The sequence below is a fragment of the Orycteropus afer genome, unplaced genomic scaffold (assembly GCF_000298275.1).
Source record: "Orycteropus afer afer isolate SDZICR_OR568_19922 unplaced genomic scaffold, OryAfe1.0 scaffold00507, whole genome shotgun sequence".
Taxonomy (NCBI): domain Eukaryota; kingdom Metazoa; phylum Chordata; class Mammalia; order Tubulidentata; family Orycteropodidae; genus Orycteropus; species Orycteropus afer.
Window position 1 is genome coordinate 910,350 of NW_006922094.1, and position 25,359 is coordinate 935,708.

The window sequence follows — 25,359 nt, forward strand, 5'->3', positions numbered from 1 at the left end:
ATTATTTCCTCTTGGTCTGATAGAGCCTGGTAACACCCCTGAGACTATGGCCCCTAGTTATCCTTCAGGCCTGGAATTGAACTCACTTCTGTGATTTCCAGCCAAACAATAGACAGGCATATAGGGTGAACATTTACACCAGGTAGATACACTCCTTAGAGCGATCAATTGTGGGGGAACAGAAGGGCCATATTTGCACAGGGAGGTAGCTTGGGGGGCAGGAATGCATAGGAAAGAAGGACACAGGGAAGAGGTAACTACAAAGCAAAGAAGTGGTAAGACAGCTGTTATGTTGTGGGGATTGTAGTCAATGTCATGAAACAAAATGTGTATGAAAATTAAAAAATAAAAATAAGTAAGAAATTCCTGCCTCTCAGAGTGAGTGTAAGGATGGAATGAGTCAAGATTTGTAAAGTAGGGCAGTGCCGAGCCCAGAGTAAGCACTCAGTAAATGTTAACTGTTACCATGGTGATGGTGATGGCTTTGCCAGGGTCTGGGGGCTCTCCCTGCAGTTGGACCCCACTTGGCCCCTGGTAACCCCATGCACTTTACCTGTCCACAGAAACATAATGAACAACAAAGTCTTCTACCAACATCCGAACCTGATGCGGGCGCTGGGCATGCACGAGACAGTCATGGAGGTCATGGTGAACGTCCTTGGGGGCGGCGAGTCCAAGGTAAGAGGCATGAGTGGGCCAGGAGCTCAGGACGGAGCCGCTGAGGGCAGGCCCTGACCAGCCACCCATGCTGCCTGCCCCCAGGAGATCCGCTTCCCCAAGATGGTGACAAGTTGCTGCCGCTTCCTTTGTTACTTCTGCCGCATCAGCCGGCAGAACCAGCGCTCCATGTTTGACCATCTGAGCTACCTGCTGGAGAATAGTGGCATCGGCCTGGGTGAGCACCCCCAAATCCAGGGGCTGCCCTTCAGAGCCCACTCCTAGCAGCTCACCCAGGTTTGCCCCACTCATTCACTGGCTCACTCATGCATTCCGGCATTCACCAAACATCTACCCTCAACCCTGGGTCTGATCCCGTACCAGGCAGTGCTCAGAACACAGTGGTGGCTGAGACAGCCCTGGGACTGGTCCTCATGGGGCTTACAGTGCAGTGGGAAAGACAGACTCATCCTAGGGCAACAGTCCAGGGTAGTCAGATCCAAGGTGGAAGCACAGCCCAGAGCAGGCGCCTGACCCAGCCTGGAAAGGGAGTAGTCCAGGAGGGCTCCCCAGAGGAGATGAGACAAGCAGGAACAAGACAGGCTGTTAAGAACCTCGGAAGATCATTCTCACCATCCACACAGGCATGCAGGGCTCCACGCCCCTGGATGTGGCAGCTGCCTCTGTGATTGACAACAATGAACTGGCCTTGGCATTGCAGGAGCAGGACCTGGAAAAGGTAAGGAGGGTGGAGTTTGGCCCCTGGTCTGGGGAGGCCATTGATTTCTACCTGGCCCCTTGGGGCATCTGCTGATGCTGGGCTCATTCTATTGGGCTGTTCTGGATGCTCCAGGGCTGAAACAGAAGAGGAGTAGTTTGCAGGGAGAGGACAGGACACAGTGGCTCATTTATGGGGTCCACGGGGCTAGGTGCAGATCCATGCTCCACCACTTCCAGCTGCGTGACCGGCGCAGGTGTCCTGGGCTTCTGCGTTTACAGTGAAGGGTGAGAGTTCTAACTCAGCTATTTGAGTTCAACTCCCCTTCCCTACCCTCTGCTGTGCGACTAAATTCACATTGTTTCCTGAACATAATAATATAAACAACTGCATAGAGTGGTTGTAAGGATTAAATGAGTTAATCCATGAAAGCGTTTAGAACAGTAAGTGCTCAGTAATGGTTAGTTGTCATTGAATTGTTCTTCATTTAACAAATAGTTCTGGAGTAGCTACTGTGTGTCAGGACCTGTCCAAGGCAGTGGGGATATGACAGGGATCAAGATAGTCAAAATCCTTGTCCTTAAGAAAAGACCAGTACACCACACGATCTGCAGTCCATACAACTATGAGACCAGAAGAACTAGATGGTGCCCAGCTACCACTGTCAACCACTGGCAGGAGGATCTATGTAGGAGATCCTGGATAGAGAGGGAGAACAATGTGGAACAAAACTAAAAATCATTTGGAAAAAAAAAAAAGAGGGGGACCAGGTTTGCTGGTGGAATCACTGAGACTATGGCCCCTAGCTGCCCTTCAGGTCTGGAATTGAACCCACACCTGTGGCTTCCAGCCAAACAAAAGACAGGCATATGAGTTGAACATTTACTTGAGGTAGATACACTCCCTTGGAGAGAATAATCATGGGAGAAAGAAGGGCTGTTTATGCACAGGGAGACAGCTCAAGGGGCAGGAGTGCATGGAGGGGTGGACACAGGGAAAAGGTAACTATAGGGAGGAAGTGGGAGGGGAACTGTTGCATTGTGGTAAATTGCAGTCAATGTCATGAGACAAAATGTATGTGAACTGCTGTATGGAAAGTGAATTTGCTCTGTAAATTTTCACCTAAATCACAATTAAAAAAAATAAAAAAGGCCAGATTTGCTGGTCTGATAGAGCCTAGTAAGACCTCTGAGACTGTGGCCCTAGTTACCTTTCAGGTCTGGAACTGAACTCAGTCCTATGGCTTCCAGCCAAACAACAGACAGGCATATGGGGTGAACATTTACAACAGGTAGATACACTCCTTGGAGCGATCAATCGAGGGAGAACAGAAGGGCAATGTTTGCACAGGGAGACAGCTTCAGGGGCAGGAGTGAGTGGGAGAGAAGGACACAGGGAAGAGGTAATTATGGGGAGGAAGTGGGAAGAGAGCTGTTATATTGTGGGGAATTGCAGTCAGTATCATGAAACAAAATGTGTATGAACTGCTGTGTGAAAAATGAATTTGCTCTGTAAACTTTCACCCAAATCACAATAAAAATAAATTAAAAAAAAAATCCTTGTCCTTGTGAAGCTGACGCTGTAGTTTGAAAGATGGATAATAAGCAAGACGAATAAGTAAAATATATAGTGTTAGCTATTGTTGAGTGAAATCCAAGTGTCAGGAATTTAGAGAAGAGTGTGTGAATTTAGAGACGAGTGACCAGGGAAGGTCTCACTGAGAAAGGGACATTTGAGTAGAGCTCTGAAGGAGATGAAGGGGAGCCACATGGACAGCAGTGGGAAGAGAATTCCAGGCAGAAGGAACAGCCAGTGCAAAGGCCCTGAGGTAGGAGTGACCCTGATGGGTTTGAGGAACAGCAAGGAGAGCAGGTGGATGGAACAGAGCAAGTGAAGGGGAGAGTGAGGGGAGGGGAGGGCAGGGAGGTGATGGTGGCAGCTTGTGTGGGGGCCTGTGAGTCCCGCGGAGGGCTCTGGCTTCTCTCTTGAGTGGGATGGAGCCAGAGGAGGGTCTCAAGCAGAGGGGTGACCTGACTTGGGTGTCCATTGGCCCCCTGTGGCTGTGTGTGGGGAACCCATTTGCACCCAGGGGATGACAACAGGGAAGCCAAGAAGGAGGCTTTGCCATGGTTCAGGCAGGAGACAGGGGTGGACAGGACCCGGGTTCTTGTTTGCTAAGGGATCTGGAGATGAACTGGATTGAGGGGCTCCAGGTGGGCAAAGCCTGAAGCCTTGGGGAGGAAGTTGGTCTGGGTGTGGCCTCTGCTGAGCCCCTGCCGGTCCCCCAGGTGGTGTCCTACCTGGCAGGCTGCGGCCTCCAAAGCTGCCCTATGCTCCTGGCCAAAGGGTACCCGGACATCGGCTGGAACCCGTGTGGCGGTGAACGCTACCTCGACTTCTTGCGATTCGCCGTTTTCGTCAATGGTGAGACGGGGATGTGGCGGTGGTGTGGGGTAAGAGGCCTGGCCTGGGCAGGGATCCCTGGAAGTGGGCACACGGCAGGGTCTAGGAGGCCGATAGGGCCTGGCATTATCCTTTGAAGTATGGGCCCTGGGGCTGCTGGGGAGGGTCCCTGGGCTGTGCCCTGGAGCCTTCCCGACCTACCCGGCTGGCGGCAGGCGAGAGCGTGGAGGAGAACGCCAACGTGGTGGTGCGCCTGCTCATCCGCAAGCCCGAGTGCTTCGGGCCTGCGCTGCGGGGCGAGGGCGGCTCGGGGCTGCTGGCCGCCATCGAGGAAGCCATCCGCATCTCGGAAGACCCCGCGCGGGACGGCCCGGGCGTGCGCAGGGACCGGCGGCGAGAGCAGTGAGTCTCCCCAGCCCCCGCGGCCGTGAGGCAGCCCGCGCCCCCGCGCCCCCTGCTGTCTTCCCCACCCCGTGTGCCTTCCCTGCAGCTTCGGGGAGGAGCCCCCTGAGGAAAACCGTGTGCACCTGGGACACGCTATCATGTCCTTCTATGCCGCCTTGATCGACCTGCTAGGACGCTGCGCACCGGAGATGCATGTGAGACCCGGGAGGCCAGGGCAGGACAGACCTTGAACTTCTTCAGTCAGTCATTGAGCAACATTAGTTGAGCAACGCCCCTCCCTCCCCCACAGGTGGTCTTAGGCTAGGTAATGCTGGGGCCACAAAGTCACCAAGAGAGCCCGCTTCACGGATCTCTTCCGAGTCTAGTGGGGGAGATAGAGCCATCACTGGGCAATGACAGCCCCAAAAGGGTGGGCTAGGACAGCAGAGGTGTAGACCTGGATGAGGGAAGCCCCTGGGACTGTGGCAGCCCAGAGGAGGCAGCTGAGCATGCCTTGAGAAGTCAGGGAGGGCTTCCAGGAGGAGGGCTGTCTGAGCCAGGAGTTGGAGGAAGAACAACTAGACTTGAGGTAACAACCCTTTGTCATCTCCTTCCTCTTCACCAGTTAATTTAAATGAGAATAGAGTCTATCTCTATATAAATAAGAAATTCAAAAGTCATTTTCAAAAAAGTTTATTGTATTTTATCTCTGCACCGATGAGAAAAGGAAGTGCCAATTTCACAAAGAAGATGGCGCTTAGACAGGATTTCCAGGGAGCAATAACTATTAGATAAGGTGTCCAATTAGATCTCCTTGGAGACTGAAAGTTGCTTTCACAGAACACAGTAACAGCCTCTGCAGCCCGGGTATCTCACAAGCCTGCTGTGTTAGAAGTACTCGATGCAAGGACAGTTTGCGGAGTGGCAGACACCTGAGGGAAGAAACCAAGTCCCCCACCCTCCTCTTGCTGAGACTTCCTTCCCAGCAGTTAGAGGGACCCACAGTTCTGGGCCCAGTGCTGGGATTCTAGAGTTAGCTGCATGGGAAGGTGGCCTGCTCTAACCTGCCAGCGTGGCGGGAAGGCAGCGAGGACCACACGGCGCACCCAGTGACTATGCACCTGCCCCTCCAGCTGATTCAGGCCGGCAAGGGCGAGGCCCTGCGGATCCGTGCCATCCTGCGCTCCCTCGTGCCCCTGGAAGACCTCGTGGGCATCATCAGCCTCCCGCTACAGATCCCCACCCTGGGCAAAGGTGCGGAGGGGCAGGACTCAGCAAAGGGGTGATGCCAGGGGTGGGGAGGATGGGCTCCCTGACCGCCCGCCCTCCCTCCCTGCCCACAGACGGGGCTCTGGTACAGCCAAAGATGTCGGCATCCTTTGTGCCGGACCACAAGGCTTCCATGGTGCTCTTCCTGGACCGCGTGTATGGCATCGAGAACCAGGACTTCTTGTTGCATGTGCTGGATGTGGGGTTCTTGCCTGACATGAGGGCGGCCGCCTCGCTGGACACGGTGAGCAGCCCTCCCCAGCCAGGCCACCCTTCCTGCCTCCAGAACTGAAGCAACAGCAGCACCCTTTTTTCTTTTTTTTAATTGTGATTTGGGTGAAAGTTTACAGAGCAAATTCATTTTCCATGCAACAATTCATACACATTTTATGACACGGATTACAAGCCCTACAATGTAACAGCTCTCTTCCCACTTTCTCCCTGTTACCTTTTCCCTGTGTCCTTCTCCCCTATGCATTCCTGCCCTCTGAGCCATCTCCCTGAATAGCAGCACCTCTGTTTGATCCAGGATCTTGCACACACCATTAACTCCCCACACACCCTGCATCGAAATAGAAAACAGAAGCCAGGAAAAGCTCTGAGTTCTGGGAGAGGGTGGGTGGGCGGCTCCAGGACCTCAGGTTCTAAGAATCAGTATCAGTGGTGAGTGAGCATGGTGGACGTACACAGACCAGTCTCCAAAAGCTGCAATGGCAGCAACAAAAGGTGACAGGTCAAGTACTGAGGACTGAGAATTGGTCACTGGGTTAGCAAGATGGAAGGAGCTCTGGTGGTGTAGCAGTTAGGGCATTTGACTGCTAACCAAAAGGTCAGTGGTTCGAACCCAGCAGCTGCTTCATAGAAGAAAGACGGAGCAGTCTGCTTCCATAAAGATTTATAGCTTTGGAAACCTAACAGGGGTCACTGGGGGTTGGGATAGACTGGATGGCAGTGAGTTGTGTTTTTCTGTTTAGCAAGATGGAGGTCCCTGGTGACCTTGGTGAGCAATTTCTGGGAAGTGGTGAGAGTGGAAGCTGCATGTGCTAACTGGAGAGGGCTTAAGGGAGTCCGGGAGGCGAGGTGTTGGAGACAGTGAGTAGAGACAGTTCTGTATGAAATGAAAGGTGAAGCCGAAGCATGGAAGGTAAACTTGGTTGAGTAGGTTGTTCTTAAAATGGGAAGAGTAACTTTTTCATTAACTGAGAATGAGAAGACTGGAACCTGACTCTATAACTGCCAGTTTATAGGAAAGACAGAGGGCAGAGGACAGCAAGTTGACACACCACAAAGAAGGAAGCGACCAGCCAGATCCAAACTGGGAAATTCCATGGCACAAATGACCGATTTCTCCAGAAAATAACTAGCCCTAAAAGAGGCAAGAAAGGGCCATTTACAGATGAAAAGACATCAGTCAAGTGTAGTTTCTGGACCTGCCTGGGGCCGTGATTCAAACAATCCTAACTCAATTGAAAGCAGCTTTTTGAGATAATTGGAGAAACTTGATCATGAGTATTAAAGAGTTGTTAGGTGTGATCATGGCAGTGTGAATGGTAAATAGGAGTTTCATCTGAATGCAGATACATATTCAAGTATGAGTAAGATGATACATAAAGAGCCCTGGTGGTGTAGTAGTGGTTAAGGCATTTGGCTGCTAATCAGAAGGTCGGTGATTCAAACCCACCAGCTGATCCGCGGAAGAAAAATTGGGCAGTCTGCTTCTGTAAAGATTTACAGCCTTGGAAACACAATGGAGGTTGCTATGAGTTGGAATCAAATCGATGGCAGTGAGTTTGGTTTTTTGGATGGTAATACATGGCTGGAAACTGCATGGAAATATTACAGAGAAACGTGTGGGCCGTGCAGAATGCCCACAGCTGTTGAATCTGGGTGTGTGAGTTACCTAATCCACTGCCTCCGAGTCAATCCTGACTCATAGCGACCACCATAGGGTTTCCAAGGTTGTAAATCTTTATAGAAGTGGATTGCTTCACCTTCCTCCCTCAAAGCAGTTGGTGGGTTTGAACCACTCACCTTCTGGTTAGCAGCCACCAAAGCCAGTCTTAGTGACTCATAGCGATCTGTCCTTGGGTTTCCAAGGCAGTATCCTTGAAGTAGATTGCCTAACCTTCCTTCTGAGGAGTGGCTGGTGGGTTTGAAACGCCAGCCTTCTGGTTAGCAGTCAGATGCCTTAGTCACTACACTACCAGAGCTCCCAACCAGAGGTGAGGATTGACAACACATATTTTGGGGGACACAATTCAGTCCCTAACACTGGGTAGCAGAGACAGGGGAGTTCATGAGTCAGCTTCTGGACTTCAGTAGGAGCTCTGATGGTGTAGTGCCTAAGGCATTTGATTGCTAACCAGAAGGTTGGCAGTTCATACCCCCCAGCCACTCTGCAGAAGGAAGATGGGGCAGTGCACTTCCATAAAGATTCAATGCCTTGGAAACCCAATGGGAGTCGCTATGAGTGGGAAGCTATTTGATGGCAGCAAGTACGGTTTTTGGGGCACTTGTTTGTTTGTTTGAAAGGAAGTAGTGACTGGGAGGGGAGAGGACTGGGGGAAGATCAGGCGTCTGGGTCTTTTACCCAAAGTTACCCAGGGCAAGTGCCTGAGCAGCCCTAGGGAGGAGTGCTAACAGTGGACCTCACGTCCCCGCCCTGCCCCGCATCTCAGGCCACTTTCAGCACCACGGAGATGGCGCTGGCGCTGAACCGCTACCTCTGTCTGGCCGTGCTGCCGCTCATCACCAAGTGCGCGCCTCTCTTTGCGGGCACGGAGCACCGCGCCATCATGGTGGACTCAATGCTGCACACCGTGTACCGCCTGTCCCGCGGCCGCTCGCTCACCAAGGCGCAGCGCGACGTCATCGAGGACTGCCTTATGGCGCTCTGCAGGTGGGCGGGCCGGGCAGGTGCGGGCGCAGCCGCAGGCTGGGGCGGGCCCGGGAGCCCGACTCCACCGCCCTGTGCGTGCCTCCTCCGCAGGTACATCCGCCCGTCCATGCTGCAGCACCTGCTGCGGCGGCTGGTGTTCGACGTGCCCATCCTCAATGAGTTCGCCAAGATGCCGCTCAAGGTGAGGGCCCGTGGGTTAGCCTGATGATTCCACGCCCCGCCCACCGGCTTACTCTGCCCTCAAATTACGGGGTTCATTTTGACAACGCCCAGCCCAGCCCACCCGCAAATGTGAGGGCACCATCCAGTAGAAGCCTCGCTAGCATCCTCATTTGTATGCTAGGATCCCCAGCACATCCGTTTTGCATCATTAGTGCTTCTAATACTTCCTAATTAGCGTTTAATTTGCCTACCAGTGAGGAAGTCCCCGCCCCAATTAGCATATATTTGCATGGGGACACATCACTTTTCCTAATTGGCAGGCTTATTCTCGTGCCCAGACCACAGGCCTTCCATTGTTTGAATTAGTATATTGAAGTATTTAGTACTCACAGCTACTCTGAATATTTGCATACTGTCATCCCCCCACCCCCAGTTTTTGTTCATTTGCATGCTTGTTTGCATAAGGAGATACCCTCAACTCAAGTATCGGGGCTATTTTGCATAATACATCTAAATCAGCTCCTGGTTTCAAATTTGCATATTGGATGAGGTCTCTTCCCAATTACCATTTGCACAGAGTGTGCTTATGTTTTATCTGGCATGCTAATTTGCATAAGGACAAATCACTCCATCTATATGTCCATTTGCACAGGGTCCTACCCATGGATTAATTACTGCCGTACTGATTTGTGTAAAGAAAGCAGCACTAGCCAAATCCAGCCCTGGTTTAGTGCCCACCCCGACTCTAAATAGAATGTTAAATTTGCATAATAAATGGTCCAGCACCAATAAGCATTCATTTCTTTCCTCTTTAGCATCCATTTGTATAATCCACACTTCCTTTCTCACTTGAAAGCAGTGGAATGGCACGAACCTACCATCACGCTCACACTCCTCATTTGTGTGTCCCCCCCTCTTGCTCCTGCCCAGCTCCTTACGAACCACTATGAGCGTTGCTGGAAGTACTACTGCCTTCCCACAGGCTGGGCCAACTTTGGGGTCACTTCGGAGGAAGAACTGCACCTAACTCGTAAACTCTTCTGGGGCATCTTTGACTCCTTGGCCCATAAGGTCTGGGTCATGCAGGGGTCCCAAAAAGGGGCCTGTGTGGAAAGTTTGGGACCCAAAGGTGGGGTTCATGATGAAACTCCCAAGTCTGGGAGTTCAGAGAGCAAGCAGTTTTGCAGGTTTGGTTGGGTTGGGGCTCCACTTTGGGCATTATGGACGAGGGGCCATCCTGATGGACCAGGGCCTGGAGAGGGCTAATACGGTGCTGGTTTGAGGGTCCAAGTGGGTCTAAGGTTTGGGTTTCAGGGAGGAGGTGCATAATTCAGGTTTTGGGCTTCAGGGAGGAGAGTTAGTGGCTGGAGGGTATGGGTTTGAGATCCTGGGGCTCCAGGGTTTGAAGGTTCAGGCAGGCCTGCAGTGACCCCCTTCCCACCCTGGCATCTGCAGAAGTATGACCCGGAGCTGTACCGAATGGCCATGCCTTGTCTGTGCGCCATTGCAGGGGCCCTGCCCCCTGACTACGTGGATGCCTCATACTCATCCAAGGCTGAGAAAAAGGCCACAGTGGACGCTGAAGGCAACTTTGACCCACGGCCCGTGGAGACTCTCAAGTGAGGCCGGGGGGCCAAGAAGGGAAGGCTGTGGAGGGGGAGGGAGAGACTGGCCCAATGCCTGTTGCTGTCTTCCTCCCCTCCCCCACTTCCGTAGTGTGATCATCCCGGAGAAGCTCGACTCCTTCATTAACAAATACGCGGAGTACACACACGAGAAGTGGGCCTTCGACAAGGTTGGGATCATAGTCCCCCCTTCCCCAGAAGCCCCTTTCCCTGCCGGCTTTCCTCCCTGCCGGCCTTCCCTGGGACCCCAGCTTTACCCTTGACTCAGGTCTTCCCTGAAACTCCAATTTTTCTTCAAGATCTCCAGTCTTCCCAAAACTCATTCAAAACCAAACTTACTGCCACCGAGTAGATTCCAACTCATAGCGACCCCACTGGGTTTCCAAGGCAGTAAATCTTTACAGAAGTAGATTGCCTCATCTTCCTACCATGGAGCAGCTGGTGGGTTTGAACAGCCAATCCTCTGTTAGCAGTCAAATGCCTTAGCAGTGAAATGCCTTGGGCACTATGCCACCAGAGCGCCTAGATTTCTAGACCCTGAGAATTTCCCCAGAGCCCTCAGCCAGTGCCCCGCCTGCCCCCTCTGCCCTGGCATCGCCTCCACTCACCCGGCTCCTTCTCCTCTCCAGATCCAGAACAGCTGGTCCTACGGAGAGAACATAGATGAAGAATTGAAGACCCATCCCATGCTCAGGCCCTACAAGACCTTCTCAGAGAAGGTGACCAGGCCTGCGGCTCCATGTTGAGAATCCAAGATGAACCCTCCCATTTGGAGGTTTAGGGAGAAGTGAGACAGCTCACAAGTTTGGGTCTAGGTGGACCTGTGCATTAGGGGTCCCCATCCACAAACAGGGCCACCCCTCTAACTTGGTTACCTCCCCTCCAGACTCCTAGTAAGACTTAAGTGCACCTTGGGTTTCCCATGTGTAAAATGGGATAATGAGAGTTTGTTTTAATAAATCAACCAAACTCACTGCCATCAAGTGGAAGCCGACTCATAGTGTGACCCCTCCTTGGGTTTCCAAGGCAGTATCACTACAGAAGTAGATTGCCCAATCTTCCTTCTGAAGGTTTGAACCACCAGCTTTCTGGTTAGCAGTCAAGTGCCTTAGGCACTACGCCAACAGAGCTCCTGAGAGTTTGTTTAGGAGGCTCTTTTAGGTAAGGGCCCTGCGTAGCGGACCTGGGTTAGAATCCTGACCAGACCACTCCCTAGCTGTGTGGCAAGAGCTCTCCCCTTCCCTGGCTGCTGGGCGCCAGTGGGGCTGACCCGGGGCTCCTGGTTCTCTCTGTCACGGATTCCACTAACGCCCCCTCCTGCTCACCCCAGGACAAAGAGATCTACCGCTGGCCCATTAAGGAGTCCTTGAAGGCCATGATTGCCTGGGAGTGGACTATAGAAAAGGCCAGGGAGGGTGAGGAAGAGAAGACGGAGAAGAAAAAAACACGGAAGATATCCCAGAGTGCCCAGGTGGAGGCGGGGCCAGGGCAAGGGGGCGGGATCAGGAGGAGGAGGTGGGACTCAGGAGGGTGGGGTTCAGAGGGGAGGGAGGGGAGGTCGGAGAGAGGGTGGGGCCAGGTGAGGGCTGAGAGCGCAGGAGTGAAGCGGGTATGGATCTGAAGAATTGCAAAGGGCTGGAGCCTGGAGGAGGGGCTGGGGCCTGGAGGAGGGGCTGGGGCCTGGAGGAGGGGCTGGGGCCTGGAGGAGGGGCTGGCCTGGGCTTCCTGCTAGACCATCAAGCCCCCCATCTCCTCCTCATCCTCCCAGACCTACGACCCACGAGAGGGCTACAATCCCCAGCCTCCTGACCTCAGCGGAGTTACCCTGTCACGGGAGCTGCAGGTGAGATCCCTGGTCCTTTATTTGGGGGCATGTCGGGGCCTCTTGGAGGGGAGGAATCTTTTCCATGTCTGGTCCTTAACTCTCATCACCCTCTCCCAGGCCATGGCAGAACAGCTAGCGGAAAATTACCACAACACGTGGGGGCGGAAGAAGAAGCAGGAGCTGGAGGCCAAGGGTGAGTGGGGGCGTCTCCCTTCCCACCCAGATCTCTTCTCCGAAGTCCCTTAGATACAGGTTCCAGAGTCTTAAGGGCCGAGGTTAGCGCTGTCTCTCTACCATGTGACTTTGAACAAGTACCTTCACCTCCCTGAATCTCAGTTTCTTTGTGTAATAGCGATAATAATAACATTTAACGTCGCAGAGTTGACATGTGGAGGTGATGAGTTAAAATACAAAAAACATTGCTTTGGTTTTGCTTATCTATAATTACTGTAATTATGCACGACCTCGACTACAGGGACCCCTTCAGTGAGAGTGCCCTGAGCCTTCCCCAGGTCGCTGATTCCTGGTCTTTACTGTCCCAGGCGGTGGGACCCACCCCCTGCTGGTCCCTTACGATACGCTCACTGCCAAGGAGAAGGCGCGAGATCGAGAAAAGGCCCAAGAGCTGCTGAAGTTCCTGCAGATGAACGGCTACGCGGTCACCAGGCAATTGGGCTGAGAGGGGAGGGGCCGGAGTGGAGGCAGATGGGGGCGGGGAACGTGGGCGGAGCCCACACAGCAGTAGCTGGGAGAAGCAGGCTGCAGGGAACGGAGGCGGGGCAAGAAAAGAGACTAGGCTAAGAGGGGTGTGGCCAGGGGAGCGGAGGCAGGCAAGAGAGGGGAAGAGGCTACGAGGGGTGTGGTCAGGGGAGCGGAGGCTGGGCTGGTGGGGGGAACTAGCGGTAGAGGCGGGGTTCTAGACAGGCGGAGAAACGAATGGGGCCTGAGTCTAGGCTGACCCCCTCCATGTTTCCACGCAGAGGCCTTAAGGATATGGAGCTGGACACGTCATCCATCGAGAAGCGGTTTGCCTTTGGCTTCCTGCAGCAGTTGCTGCGCTGGATGGACATTTCCCAGGAATTCATTGCCCACCTGGGTATGAAGAATTCGCTCCTCATGCCAGTCGCCCTGCAAAGACTGACCCAGCAACCCAGTTCATGCATTTCTCCCTCCTCTGTCACTCTCTCCCTCCCCGTCTTCTCCCCTCCCCTCTTCATCATGTATACTTGAGCATCATCTGTTGGTGCCAGGCCCCGTGGTAGCCCTTGGGGATGTAGCAGTGAACAGAACAAATGTCCTTGCTCTTTTGTGGCATACGTTCCTGTGGTGGATTCAGGCAGTTGATGTTATAAATCACTGAATCACTTAGTATGTTAGAAGATGGTTAGTGTTACGGGAAGAAGAAAAAAATCGAGCCAGGTCGGGGGATGGGGAGTGTGGGAAGATGGAGCTACTGAGAGCCTGATATTTAAGCCAAGACCTGAGTGAGGTGAGGGCAGGGCCACGTGGCTATCTGGGGGAAGATCATTCCAGGCAGAGAGAACAGCCAGTGCAAAGGACCCAAGAGGTGCTGCCTGGTGTGAATACAGGAGGCCACTGTCACTGAAGCAGTGGTTAATGTATTTGGCTACTAACCAAAAGGTTGGTGTTTTGAACCCATCAGCCACTCTACAGGAGAAAGATGAGAGGGAAGGCCTTTAAATAAGATTTACAGCCTTGGAAACTATTTAGGGCTGTTCTACTCTGTCCTATAGAGTTGCTGTGAGTTGGAATTGACTTGATGGCTAGGGGTTTGGTTTGGTTTGATTGCTGACAGAGTGATTGGAAGAAGAGTGTGAGGAAATGGGGTCAGAGAGGTGTCAGGGCAGAGCACATGGCTTTGCAGGCCATGAGGCGGACTTTTTTATTCTGAGTGAAATGGCAACATGGGAAGGTTCTGAGCAGAGGAGGGAGGTGATCGGACGCAGGTGTCCATAGGGTCCTTCAGACTGTGTCTGGGAGCAGGTCATGGGGACCAGAGACGATGAGGGTGAGTGCAGGCAGATTTTGGATCTATTTAGAAGGTTGAGACGCTGAGATGCACAAAGATGCCCCTTCTATACCACTGAGAATCACAGCTGGGGCTCCCACAGGCCCTTCTGATTTCCCCCAGAGTTCTCCGCATCCCCTCGACATTCCTTGAGAGCAACTCCCCTCAAAAAAACAAAACAAAGCCCACTGTCATTGAGCTGATTTGACTCTAGCAACCCTGTAAACAGAGTAGAAATGTCCCATAGGGTCTCCGAGGCTGCAAATCTTTACAGAAGCAGAGTGCCTCATCTTTTGTCTACTGAGCACCTAGTGGGTTTGAACGGCTGACCTTTTGCTTAGCAGCCCAGTGCTTTAACAATAGTGCCACCAGAGCTCCTTAGAGCAACCCCAGGAACCCCAGATCCCTTTCTGGTGAGCGGCAGAGCAGGATTCCTTCTCCAAGCCCCCACGCTGAACCTGTGTTCTGCTCACGCTCTTGGCAGTCCCCTTCCCTCTCTGAACCTCGGTTTCTTTGTGTGATGGGGTGAAGTGTTCACCATAACCACTCGCAGTTTCATCATTTATTTGCTGAGCCACCTAAGTTGAGTTATTTCTCCTTCGTTTCTTCACCTGTAAATGGAGGAGGAGGATCAACTGGGCAAACCTCAAAGTCAGGAAGAAACATTTTTGACGTTGCTGGGGACACTGCAGACATTTAATAGAGATCAATATGATTATTTGTAATATATTAATTATTACTGTCCTCATTATGACTGTTATTATGTGTGAGGTTGACTTCTATTTAAAAGCAGTTCTAATCTGTCTGTATCAACTTCTTGTTTCATTTGGTTCATTCATTCATTTGCTCCAGATTTACTGAAGGCTAGGAATTAAAATGCAGCAAGAAAAGAGTTTGTGATGAGTGACGAGGGCACTGATCCATGGCCTTAGTGCATCCCGATTTAGCCTCTTCTCCCCACTTTCAGCCTCAGGAAAGGTTTGATCCAGGAGTTAGGGGATCAGATAAAAGGTAGAGGAGAGAGGCTTATTTCAAAGCCAGTAGCAATGACTTACCAAGATCTTACCTCCCAATATTGCCTAACTCTGCCCCCAGAATCTCTTCCTGTCAGAACCCTGGGTTCCCCAGCCTTGAACCCACCATGATCCCTGTTTGCCCTCCCCTACCAGAGGCTGTGGTCAGCAGTGGGAGAGTGGAAAAGTCTCCACATGAGCAGGAGATTAAATTCTTTGCCAAGGTGAGAGGTGGGCTCAGAAGCTGGAGGGGGCTAGGGCTGGGGTTTGGGGCTCTCCCTGGCCCTCACCCAGTGCCCCCATCTTCTTCCCCCACCAGATCCTGCTCCCCTTGATTAACCAGTACTTTACCAACCACTGTCTCTATTTCCTGTCCACACCAGCCAAGGTGCTGGGCAGTGGTGGACACGCCTCCAACAAAGAGAAGGAAATGATTACCAGGTGGGTTGCCCTGTGACCTCTGACCCAGCCCTCTGACCTCACAGGGTTGTAATCCTCAACCCCCTACCTCAACCTTGAACCTCAGGGCCTCTGTCTGGGATGGAGGGATTTCCCAGGAGTAGGGGACTTTCATGCTAAAACTGAGAAAGTCTCAAGCAGGAACGAGGTGCTCACTTGTCGGAAATGCTGGTTCTCACCTGTGACTTTCCAGCACGCTCGCCTCTCTCTGCTTCTCCTCCCTCCTGTCATCATCCGCGTCTTCATCAGCTTCCTGCCTTCTCCAGGCTCTGTCTCCCTGTCTTCCCCATCACTGCCTCCTCTAATACTGTGTCCTCTGTCCTTGTCTCCTTGGTCTCCTGGCTCCCCGTTGCCCCCTTCTCTTTCTTCAGCCTCTTCTGCAAACTCGCTGGTCTTGTCCGTCACCGAGTCTCTCTCTTCGGTAAGTAGCCCTGTTCCTGGAGTCTTTTTTCCTCATCTCCTCTCTCTCCCTTTCATCACCAACCCCCCCAAGAAGAGATAGTTCCCAGGTTCAGGCCTTAATTCAAACAACCTTCATTGATCCGGGCAGTTCTGGAGACAGTGACTGACACATCCCTGGGCACTGCCCTAGAGCAGCTCCCAGGCCAGTGGGAGGGACACAGTCATCACTAGACAGTGATGACCCAGAGGGGTCGAGCCTGATGGGGGAAGCCCCTGAGATGGTGAGAACCTGGTGGAGGTGCCTGCAGCATTTGATAATTCTGAGTGGCAGCGTTTTGTCTTTCTGGAATCAAAGAGAAAGGTTGGGATGAACATAAAGGAATGCTGTCTTCCGGCCCCTCTTAACCTTCGCCTGTCTTCTCTCCCAGGGACTGATGCCCCAGCTGTGGTCAACTGCCTGCACATCCTGGCTCGCTCCCTGGATGCCAGGTCAGCTACGGGTCGTGGTACCCACTCCCACCTAATCACAGCCTCACCCCTAACCCCTGTTCTCCGTGTTGTTGTTGTTAGGTGCTGTCGGGTCAGCTCTGACTCATAAGGGCCCTGTGTACAGAAGGGAACACTGCCCGGTCCTGCCCCAGCCTCACCGTCCTAGCTATACCTGAGCCTGTCGTCGTCCTAGACCCTCTGAAGTCGGGAGTCTCGGATTCTAGATCTGAGGTCCTCCCCTTCTTTCCTAGGACTGTAATGAAGTCAGGCCCGGAGATCGTGAAGGCCGGCCTCCGCTCCTTCTTCGAGAGTGCTTCCGAGGACATTGAGAAGATGGTTGAGAACCTTCGGCTAGGCAAGGTGTCCCAGGCACGGACCCAGGTGAAGGGAGTGGGCCAGAACCTCACCTACACCACGGTGGCCCTGCTGCCTGTTCTCACCACCCTCTTCCAGCACATCGCCCAGCACCAGTTTGGAGATGACGTCATCCGTAAGGGCTCCCGGCACCAAGGATGGGGAGCAGGGAGGGGTTGGATTCAGCCACCAAGCACCCTGTGCCTGAGGCTGAGGAGGTGTTTGAGAGTATGGACTTTCTGCTCTAACCAAACTGCATTATATGAATTTGTAGGTAACAGAATGAGCTAGTTAGGGTGTAAGTCCAGTAGCTCTAACGAAAGACCCCAAACCACTGTAGCTTAAACAAGATAGAAGTTTCTTTCTTATGTGTTGTTGTTATGTGCCGTCGAGTCGGACCCAACTCATAGCGACCCCTCCTTGGGTTTTTCTGAGGTGGTATCACTAGGGAAGTAGATTGCCCAACCTTCCTTCTGAGGAGTGGCTGGTGGGTTTGAACCAGCTTAGCAGTCAAGTGCCTTAGGCACTATGCTACCAGAGCTCCTCTTTCTCATATAGCAGTCCACTTGTAAGTGGATCACAGTGTTAGAAGTCCAAGTTTCCCCTGTCTGGTTGTCCTGCCGTCCTCTGAAATATTGCTTTGATCTGCAGGGTCCAAGTAGGCTCACCGTGACATACTCATTCTAGCCAGTGAAGGGGGAGAAAAAGGAAAGAGGAAGGCACTTCAGTTCTTTGAGAGACAAAGGGCATTTAAGAGTCAGCTGAAGACTCTTGTGGTTCGCTGCCAAGCTGAGTCAACGAGAGGGAGGCACAGCAACACGAGACGCTGCCCAGTTCCACATCCCCATGATTGACTGCAGATACGTTGGGTTTTGATTGGCTGATTTTTAGAAGCGATCACCAGGCCTTTGTTCCTGGTCTGTCCTGGTCTGTAAGCTCTACTGGAATCCGTTGAGCATCATAGCAACATGCAGGTTCCCACTGATACAAGGTGGTGGCTGTGCATGACATCCATTGGCCAGGAGTAGAATCCCGGTCTCCTGTATGGAAGGCAAGGATTCTACCATCAACGCCCTCATTCAGTGCTTTTAAAGAAACAACCTGAAAGTGACCCACATTGCTTCTGTTTACCTCCCATTGACCAGAACTTAGCATGTGGCCACATGTAGCTTCAAGGGAAGCTGGGAAGCCATGTGTCAAGCTAAATATTGGTAGTCTCAGCTCTTTTTTCTTATTATTTGTTGTTGTTATGTGCCATCAAGTCGGACCCGACTCATAGCGACCCCTCCTTGGGTTTCTGAGGCAGTATCATACGGAAGTAGATTGCCCCATCTTCCTTCCGAGGAGCGGCTGGTGGGTTTGAACTGCCAGCTTTCTGGTTAGCAGTCAAGTGCCTTAGGCACTACACCACCAGAAAGAGCAAATATTGAAGGACAATTCCCAGAGCCTGTCATGTTTATGCTACCATGTGGCACATAGAGTGTGTGACCCAGCCGGGGATGCTGTGGCATAGTGCATGTGTTGTTAGTGAGATACTGGCAACCTAAAGCACCCAGTGGGGTGTCACAACAGTGCGTATACATGTACTCAAAAGAGCCTCTTAACGTGTGGCCTGGAGCAGGGAGAAGTCACGAGAAGGAGGACAGGAAGGGACAATGGGAGAGACACTTAGGGGCTGAGAGCTTTAGGACCGATGAGCTGTGGGGACTGGAGGATGGTGGAGCCATGTCTGAGCTCACTGTTTATTTGAAGATAGAACCTTTTGATAAAGTAAGAAATGTAGCACTTAGATGGGGGGGATCTTTCCTACTCCAGTTTTTCATCTTGAACATTTCAAAACGTAAAGAAAAGTTGAAAGAAGATAGTTAAGTTTGCCCCATTTGCTTTACCTTTCACTTTATTGGTGAAAGTAATTACATAATTTTTCACTGAAGTTTTGAAAACAAGTTGTACTCATCATAACATCTCATTTCTTAGGAGTCAGCCTGTAGCTCCTGGATGAAGGTGCTTCTTTCATGGGACCACAATACCATCATCACACCTAATGTCACCATATTTAAATTTCCTTCATTGTCCCCAAAATGTCTTTATTATTATTTTTTTTGTTCAACTCAGAATCCAGTCAAGGTCCCCATATGATTGCCTTTGGTTGTTATGGCTCTGTAGTCTCTTTTCAGTCAAGAACTGCCTGCTGCCCTCTTTTGGCCTCATGACATTTGTGGAGTGGATGAGGCTCTTCAGCTGGCCTTCTGGGAAGGTCTGTGGAGAACTGAAAATTGTGGTTGGAATTGCGTGTTTGTTTGTATTTTTCTGGAGAGAGCATCCAGCACTTTCATCCAAGAGTTCCATGACTCCTCCAATGAGAAAGCAGCAAACAGCCATTGTTTCCTCCACCCGTCCATGAGTGTGTCATGCTGTGGTGGCTTGCATGTGGCTGTGATCCTGGAAGCCTTGTCACCGATATTTTAGCTATCAGCAGGGTCACCCACGTGATGAAAAACTGGACTAGCAAAGATCCCCCCCATCCAAGTGCTACATTTCTTTAGGTGTTTGCAGGCATTCTAGACTGAGACAGACTAGGAGGAAAGACCTGGTGATCTCCTTCCACAGATCAGCACAGAACATTGCCCAGTTACTAAGGTCATGAAGATGAAGCAGCACTAGGCAGTGGTTGGTTCTATTACACAAAGGTCACCATGAGTCAGAGCCAACTCGATGGCACTAGCAACAGCGAGCCATTACTGATGCCAACTCTACATCCTCTTCTAATTTCTTTCCAAATCCTAATTCATTTAATCCTTGCAACGACCCTGTGAGGAAGCTACTGTCATTATTCCTGCTTTACAGATAAGGAAAGTGAGGCCAAGAGCGAGTTGGTACTTGCTCAAGTCACTCAGTTAGTGAACGGCAGGCTGGATGGAAGAGGGAAGGAGTGGAGCGGGGGAGGACTGCTGTGGCGGGTGCATCCCTGACCCTCCCTCTCGCCCTCAGTGGATGATGTCCAGGTCTCCTGCTACCGAACTCTGTGCAGTATCTACTCTCTGGGGACCACCAAGAGCACTTACGTGGAAAAGTAAGGAGGGAGAGCCATAGTTCTGGGCTGGGGCGGAGACCACGGGGGCTCAGGGAGGGGAGGCAGCGGGGAAGAAGATGTGGGGGCCTGGCAAACTGGCAGCTGCAGTTCCCCAAGGCAGCCGCATGAGGGCACTTAGGGGAAAGCCAGCCACAAGGTGGGAGGGCCGCGGGGCACGTGCTGGCCAGGAGCTCAGGCTGCGTGCTGCTGCAGATCACGCTTGCCCTGCAGGGGGCACACAACCGAGGGTGGCAGACGGGACCCATAACACTGGTGAGCACCTGGGAGACCCTTGGCAGTGCTCATGGGGGCTTTCAGGGGCCAGGATCCCACCAACGGAGCAGGAGGCCCTCGGGAGGCCTGGGGAAAGGGCATTTAGAAGAATATATGAAGTTTTTCAGGTTGCAACAAGCATGCCCTGGCAGCTTCACCCTAAAGGGCGTGGGGTGAGACCCAGGACCTGGCTGGGGGGAGGCATGGGAGCTAAGCACAGCCCCCTCTTCCAGGCTGCGTCCTGCCCTCGGGGAGTGCCTGGCCCGGCTGGCAGCTGCCATGCCCGTGGCATTCTTGGAACCTCAGCTGAACGAGTATAACGCCTGCTCAGTGTACACCACCAAGTCTCCCCGGGAGCGGGCCAGTAAGTTGTGTGAAGACTGAGGGGCAAACGGGGCTTACAGTCCACCCAGCAGGGGGCCCAAGAGAGCCTCCACTGTGGGGCAGTGTCCCCCAGTCTGGCCTGTGAGGGATGGAGGAATTGTGGGTGCTCCAGGTTGGGAGATCCCAGCATTTATAGGTGCCCTGGTTTGTGGTGTGAAGGCATTTCAAGGCTGTTATATGAAGGCTTAAGGAGCTCTGGTGGCATAGTGGATAAGGCATTTGGCTGCTAACCAGAAGGTCAGCAGTTCAAACCCACCATGGAAGGAGAATGGGGCAATCTACTTCTGTAAAGATTTGCCGCTTCAGAAACCCAGTGGGGGTCGCTGTGAGCTGGAATCTGCTTGATGGCAGTGGGTTTGGTTTGGTTTTATATGAGGGGGTTCGAGAATCCTTGGATGGTGCAAATGGTTGAACACTCATCTACTAACCAAAAGGTCAGGGGTTCAAACTCCCAGAGGTGCCTCAGAAGAAGGGCTTCTGAAAGGTCACAGACTGAAAACTCCACAGAGCGCAGTTCTGCTCTGCAACACGTGGGGTCATCGGGGGTCGGAAGTGTTCATATATGTTATTATTATGAATAATGACCCAAGCCAAGCTCACTGCCATCAAGTCAGACCCAACTCATAACGACCCCTCCTTGGGTTTCCGAGGCGGTATCACTACGGAAGTAGATTATCCAACCTTCCTTCTGAGGAGTGGCTGGTGGGTTTGAACTGCCAGCCTTCTTCAAATGCCTTAGGCACTACGCCATACATATTTAAGTACACCTCTCCTCACTTATCAACTCTCTTGTTATCTGATATTTTACATTTTACAATAGTAAAAAATCTACCATCTGACTATTTTGTGCATAAACAATGTACGTCTGGACGTGACGAGCGAGGTGTGAGGTGAGAGTGCCGCTGGCTGTGATGGTGAAGGTTATGTGTCAGTTTGGCTGGGCTGTGATTCTTGGTGGTTTGGCAGTTACATAATGGTGTATTTTGGCTGTTATCTCATGGTGTAATTTAGTAGTTATGCAATGATGTAGGCATGCTCCATTTTGTGATCTGATGTGATCACCCTCCATTTTCCCATAACACCAATTATAACATAACCACCTGGTCTTTGGAACCCAACCATGTCCATAAGTGAGGAGAGAGTATGTATAAAACAAAAACAAAAATGTATGTGTGTGTATATATACATATACACATGTACGTCTATAATAGGGAAGGAGCTCTGGTAGTGCAGTGGCTAAAGCATTCAGCTGCTAACCAGAAGGTCAGTGGTTTGAGCCTACCAGCTACTCCAGGGGAGAAAGGAGGCAATCTGCTTTCATATAGATCAACAGCCTTGGAAACCCTATGGGGCAATTCTGCTCTGTCCTAAAGGGTTACTATGAGTCAGGGACTGAATTGGGATGTGGGATTTAGAGAGATGAGACTGGGAGCAGAGTCTTATTTCTGGGGGTGGAGGAATAGGTTTGGGGTGTGGGGTATTTCAAGAGTGAAGGCTTCTAGGGGTGGTGATTGGGGTTTGGGTGAGATTGTAGGGAGCACACATGCTTGGATGTATGAAAAATTTGGGGGTTACTAAGTTTCAGTGTGAAGGTTGGGAGAGGTAGTTGGGTTGGAAGATGGGGTCAGAGGATGGGGATGGGAGGACCAGCCTGGGCAGGTGGTGGCTCAGTGGTGCCGAGCATGTAGCGAGGGTTTGGGGGCACTGAGTTTGGAGGATGATGGGTTGGCATCCCCTGACCTCTCCCTGCACCCCAGTCCTGGGGCTCCCGAACAGCGTGGAGGAGATGTGCCCTGACATCCCAGTGCTGGAGAGGCTCATGGCAGACATCGGGGGGCTGGCCGAGTCGGGGGCCCGCTACACGGAGATGCCGCATGTCATCGAGATCACGCTGCCCATGCTCTGCAGCTACTTGCCCCGCTGGTGGGAGTACGGGCCTGAGGCGCCGGCCCCTGCCCTGCCCGCTGGGGCCCCTCCACCCTGCACAGAGGTCACCTCCGACCACCTCAACTCCTTGTTGGGGAATATCTTGCGAATAATCGTCAACAACCTGGGTATTGACGAGGCCTCGTGGATGAAGCGACTTGCTGGTGGGTCTGGAGCACCGGGCCTTTGGGACTGGGCCACTGTCCTGGGGGCGGGGGTCCCTTGAGCAGAGGTCTGGGAAGGAGATCCTAGGGTCCATGGTCTCCTGGGAGTTGGGAGGAATCAAGAATCAGAGTCTGTGTTATCTCAGGGTCAAGAGGCCAGGGGTCATGGTAGGGGTCAGAAGTCTGCCTCATAGGGTCCAGGGAGTCCTGTAGGTTAGATTCTAGCATTTGCTTTTAGGTTAGGGGTTAGGAGCTGGGTCAGAAGCCTGAATAATTCCTTAAACAGAGGATCAGAGGACCAGGTCAGGCATCAGGCCCCCTGATGGGTACAGTTCAGGGTCTTAGGTCAGAGGTCATTTCTTTAAAGAGATGTGATTCCTGGCTCAGAAGTTTCGTGTCAGGAACTGGGGTTTGGGTCAGGGCCAAGTTAGAGACAAGGGGCTGGGATTAGAGACCAGGGTCAGTAGTCAGAGGCTGAGATCAGAAGCCAGGGGTCATCGTCAGAATCACGTAGTGGGGTCAGAGTCTGGGTATGGACTGGTCAGAGGTTAAAGACTGGGGTTAGAGGTCATTGACCAGAGTAAGATATCAGGGAAGCTGGAGGTCAGGATGGAGTGTGTGGGGACACTAGGGGCACACTGACCTGTTGTTGTCAACTGATTCAGTTGTTGAGAGTCAGAGGTCTGGGATTTGTGTCGGGCGGGAGTCAGATAATAGGGACTGGACCATAGGTTCAGATCAGGGGTCATGGTTGGGATCAGAGTTCAGGGGCTATGTCAGAGATCAGGAGAGATTTCAGAGTCAGATACTGAGGTCAGAAGTTAGAGGCCAGGGTCAAAGGATAGGTGCTGGGTCAGAGGTCTAGGTCATGGGTTGGAATCACAGTTCAGGGACTGTTAGAGGTCAAGGGACAGAACCAGAAGTCACAGGTCAGATGCTAGATTAGTTAGAGGCTGGCCAGCTGAGTGACCCCTGCCCTGCACCTCTGCAGTGTTTGCCCAGCCCATTGTGAGCCGGGCCAGGCCTGAGCTCCTGCACTCACACTTCATCCCAACCATTGGGCGGCTGCGCAAGCGGGCGGGGAAGGTGGTAGCTGAAGAGGAGCAGCTGCGCCTGGAGGCCAAGGCCGAAGCCCAGGAGGGTGAGCTCCTGGTGCGAGACGAGTTCTCTGTGCTCTGTCGGGACCTGTACGCCCTCTATCCGCTGCTCATCCGCTACGTGGACAACAACAGGTCAGTGTGCCCCTAGTGTCCCCACACACTCCATCCTGACCTCCAGCTTCCCTGAGCTCCGTCTGACCCCTCGTCCTCTGACTTGCTGTAAACTTCTTTCCACTCCACCTGACCCAACCCGAGCTCCTGGCCACATTCACACAATGAAATCCAGCCACCTGTGCTTGCCCCACTCTGCTCTTCAGACCTCCTGAGTCGGCCCTCTGCCATTTGTAGCATCACTCTTAAGGGGCCTTACTGTTTCCCTCCAGCACTGTGTCTATAGACAGGGGTGTACAGACCTTCCTTAGTCACTGAGAGAAGATAGTGGGACAGTCCAGATCTGGTCAGCCTGATTTCCCTAGAAACACGGATCTTTAATAAAAGGACAAGCACAGCTATAAACCAATTGGAAAACCTCCCTCAACTCAGAAACACTGTGTAAAATGTTATTACCTTGTAGGTACAGCCTAATCTAGGGATGGTGGTGACTAAGTTTCAACTCCCTTGCCACGTACCATCTTGGGGAAAGATTTTCAGGTTGCATCAGGGCTTTGTGCACAAGGGAGCGCTGATTGATTAGCTATGTCTGCCGTGGGAGCAGAAATGGGAAGTGGTGGCATGCATGCAACATAACTGATACTCCAGGTGTTGCTTAAACTTGAACTGTTACCATTTGCTGCTTAATTTAGCCACAAGTTTGGGTGGCAGAGTTATGCTCAATAACCATTGGCTCACCCTGGATCTGTTCTGAGGGTTAGAAACCTTTAGTTTTATGGACACATGGGGTTACCACGAGTCAGAAAGGACCTGGTAGTGGTGGTGGATGGGGTCTGAGGGAAATCTCTGTTTCTTGACTTGGATAGTGGTTTACTTTATTTATAAACTGTGTTTATTTGGCAGTAATTTGTAGCGTGGACACTCATGAGCTGACACTTGTTAATATGTATGTTACATTTCAAGAAAAAGAGAACAAAAAAGAAATGGAAGTTTAAAATTTTTAATTTTTGTCTGAATGGCCAGATTATCCTAGAAAATTCCACTCTACTTATTGAGTGTGTCCTGGTCCCCCGGTCCCACAATCCCCCTGCTTTGAGGTCTATGTGGCCTCCCTCCTGGGTATCCCCGCTCCCCAAGCCCTCACAGGTCCCTTCCCTCCACACCATCCAGGGCGCAGTGGCTGACAGAGCCCAATCCCAACGCAGAGGAGCTGTTCAGGATGGTGGGCGAAATCTTCATCTACTGGTCCAAGTCGCATGTGAGTCTGGCCCTCACAGCCCCTCACCTCCATAACCCAAGAAGCTGCTCCCCACAGAGCCCCCAGCCCACCCTGTCTGATCCCAATACTGCCTCCGCCATCAGAATTTTAAGCGTGAGGAACAGAACTTTGTGGTCCAGAATGAAATCAACAATATGTCATTCCTGACTGCTGACAGCAAGAGCAAGATGGCCAAGGTGGGTGTTTTGTTCTGGGAGCACCTTCCAGGGTCCCCTCCTCACCCAGCCAACCTGTCCTGTCCTGGTCACATTCCCACAGCCCTCAGAGCAGTCCCGCTTCCCCATCTCCTTCTTCCTACATTGTCTTCCTTGCCCCCATCACTCTTCCTCCCCATTTCTTGGCCACCTTCCGTCCCTCCTCC

General features: G+C 52.2%; 1 protein-coding gene across 1 annotated transcript in view; it reads left to right on the forward strand.

The window, feature by feature from the left end:
- Positions 1–25,359, forward strand: part of RYR1 (ryanodine receptor 1) — a 163,748-nt gene that overhangs the window by 70,550 nt on the left and 67,839 nt on the right. The window contains exons 39-68 of the mRNA XM_007955540.1: positions 564–678; positions 763–895; positions 1,302–1,396; positions 3,664–3,799; positions 3,994–4,180; positions 4,269–4,377; positions 5,296–5,416; positions 5,506–5,675; positions 8,110–8,330; positions 8,421–8,511; positions 9,423–9,563; positions 9,948–10,111; positions 10,209–10,287; positions 10,747–10,836; positions 11,448–11,588; positions 11,886–11,960; positions 12,060–12,135; positions 12,485–12,608; positions 12,923–13,038; positions 15,141–15,208; positions 15,304–15,425; positions 15,815–15,864; positions 16,274–16,334; positions 16,586–16,824; positions 19,680–19,761; positions 20,268–20,398; positions 22,176–22,508; positions 23,500–23,740; positions 24,890–24,977; positions 25,082–25,174. Of these exons, the coding sequence (XP_007953731.1) occupies positions 564–678; positions 763–895; positions 1,302–1,396; positions 3,664–3,799; positions 3,994–4,180; positions 4,269–4,377; positions 5,296–5,416; positions 5,506–5,675; positions 8,110–8,330; positions 8,421–8,511; positions 9,423–9,563; positions 9,948–10,111; positions 10,209–10,287; positions 10,747–10,836; positions 11,448–11,588; positions 11,886–11,960; positions 12,060–12,135; positions 12,485–12,608; positions 12,923–13,038; positions 15,141–15,208; positions 15,304–15,425; positions 15,815–15,864; positions 16,274–16,334; positions 16,586–16,824; positions 19,680–19,761; positions 20,268–20,398; positions 22,176–22,508; positions 23,500–23,740; positions 24,890–24,977; positions 25,082–25,174 (3,892 nt within the window). The remainder of the gene's footprint in view (positions 1–563; positions 679–762; positions 896–1,301; positions 1,397–3,663; positions 3,800–3,993; positions 4,181–4,268; positions 4,378–5,295; positions 5,417–5,505; positions 5,676–8,109; positions 8,331–8,420; positions 8,512–9,422; positions 9,564–9,947; positions 10,112–10,208; positions 10,288–10,746; positions 10,837–11,447; positions 11,589–11,885; positions 11,961–12,059; positions 12,136–12,484; positions 12,609–12,922; positions 13,039–15,140; positions 15,209–15,303; positions 15,426–15,814; positions 15,865–16,273; positions 16,335–16,585; positions 16,825–19,679; positions 19,762–20,267; positions 20,399–22,175; positions 22,509–23,499; positions 23,741–24,889; positions 24,978–25,081; positions 25,175–25,359) is intronic.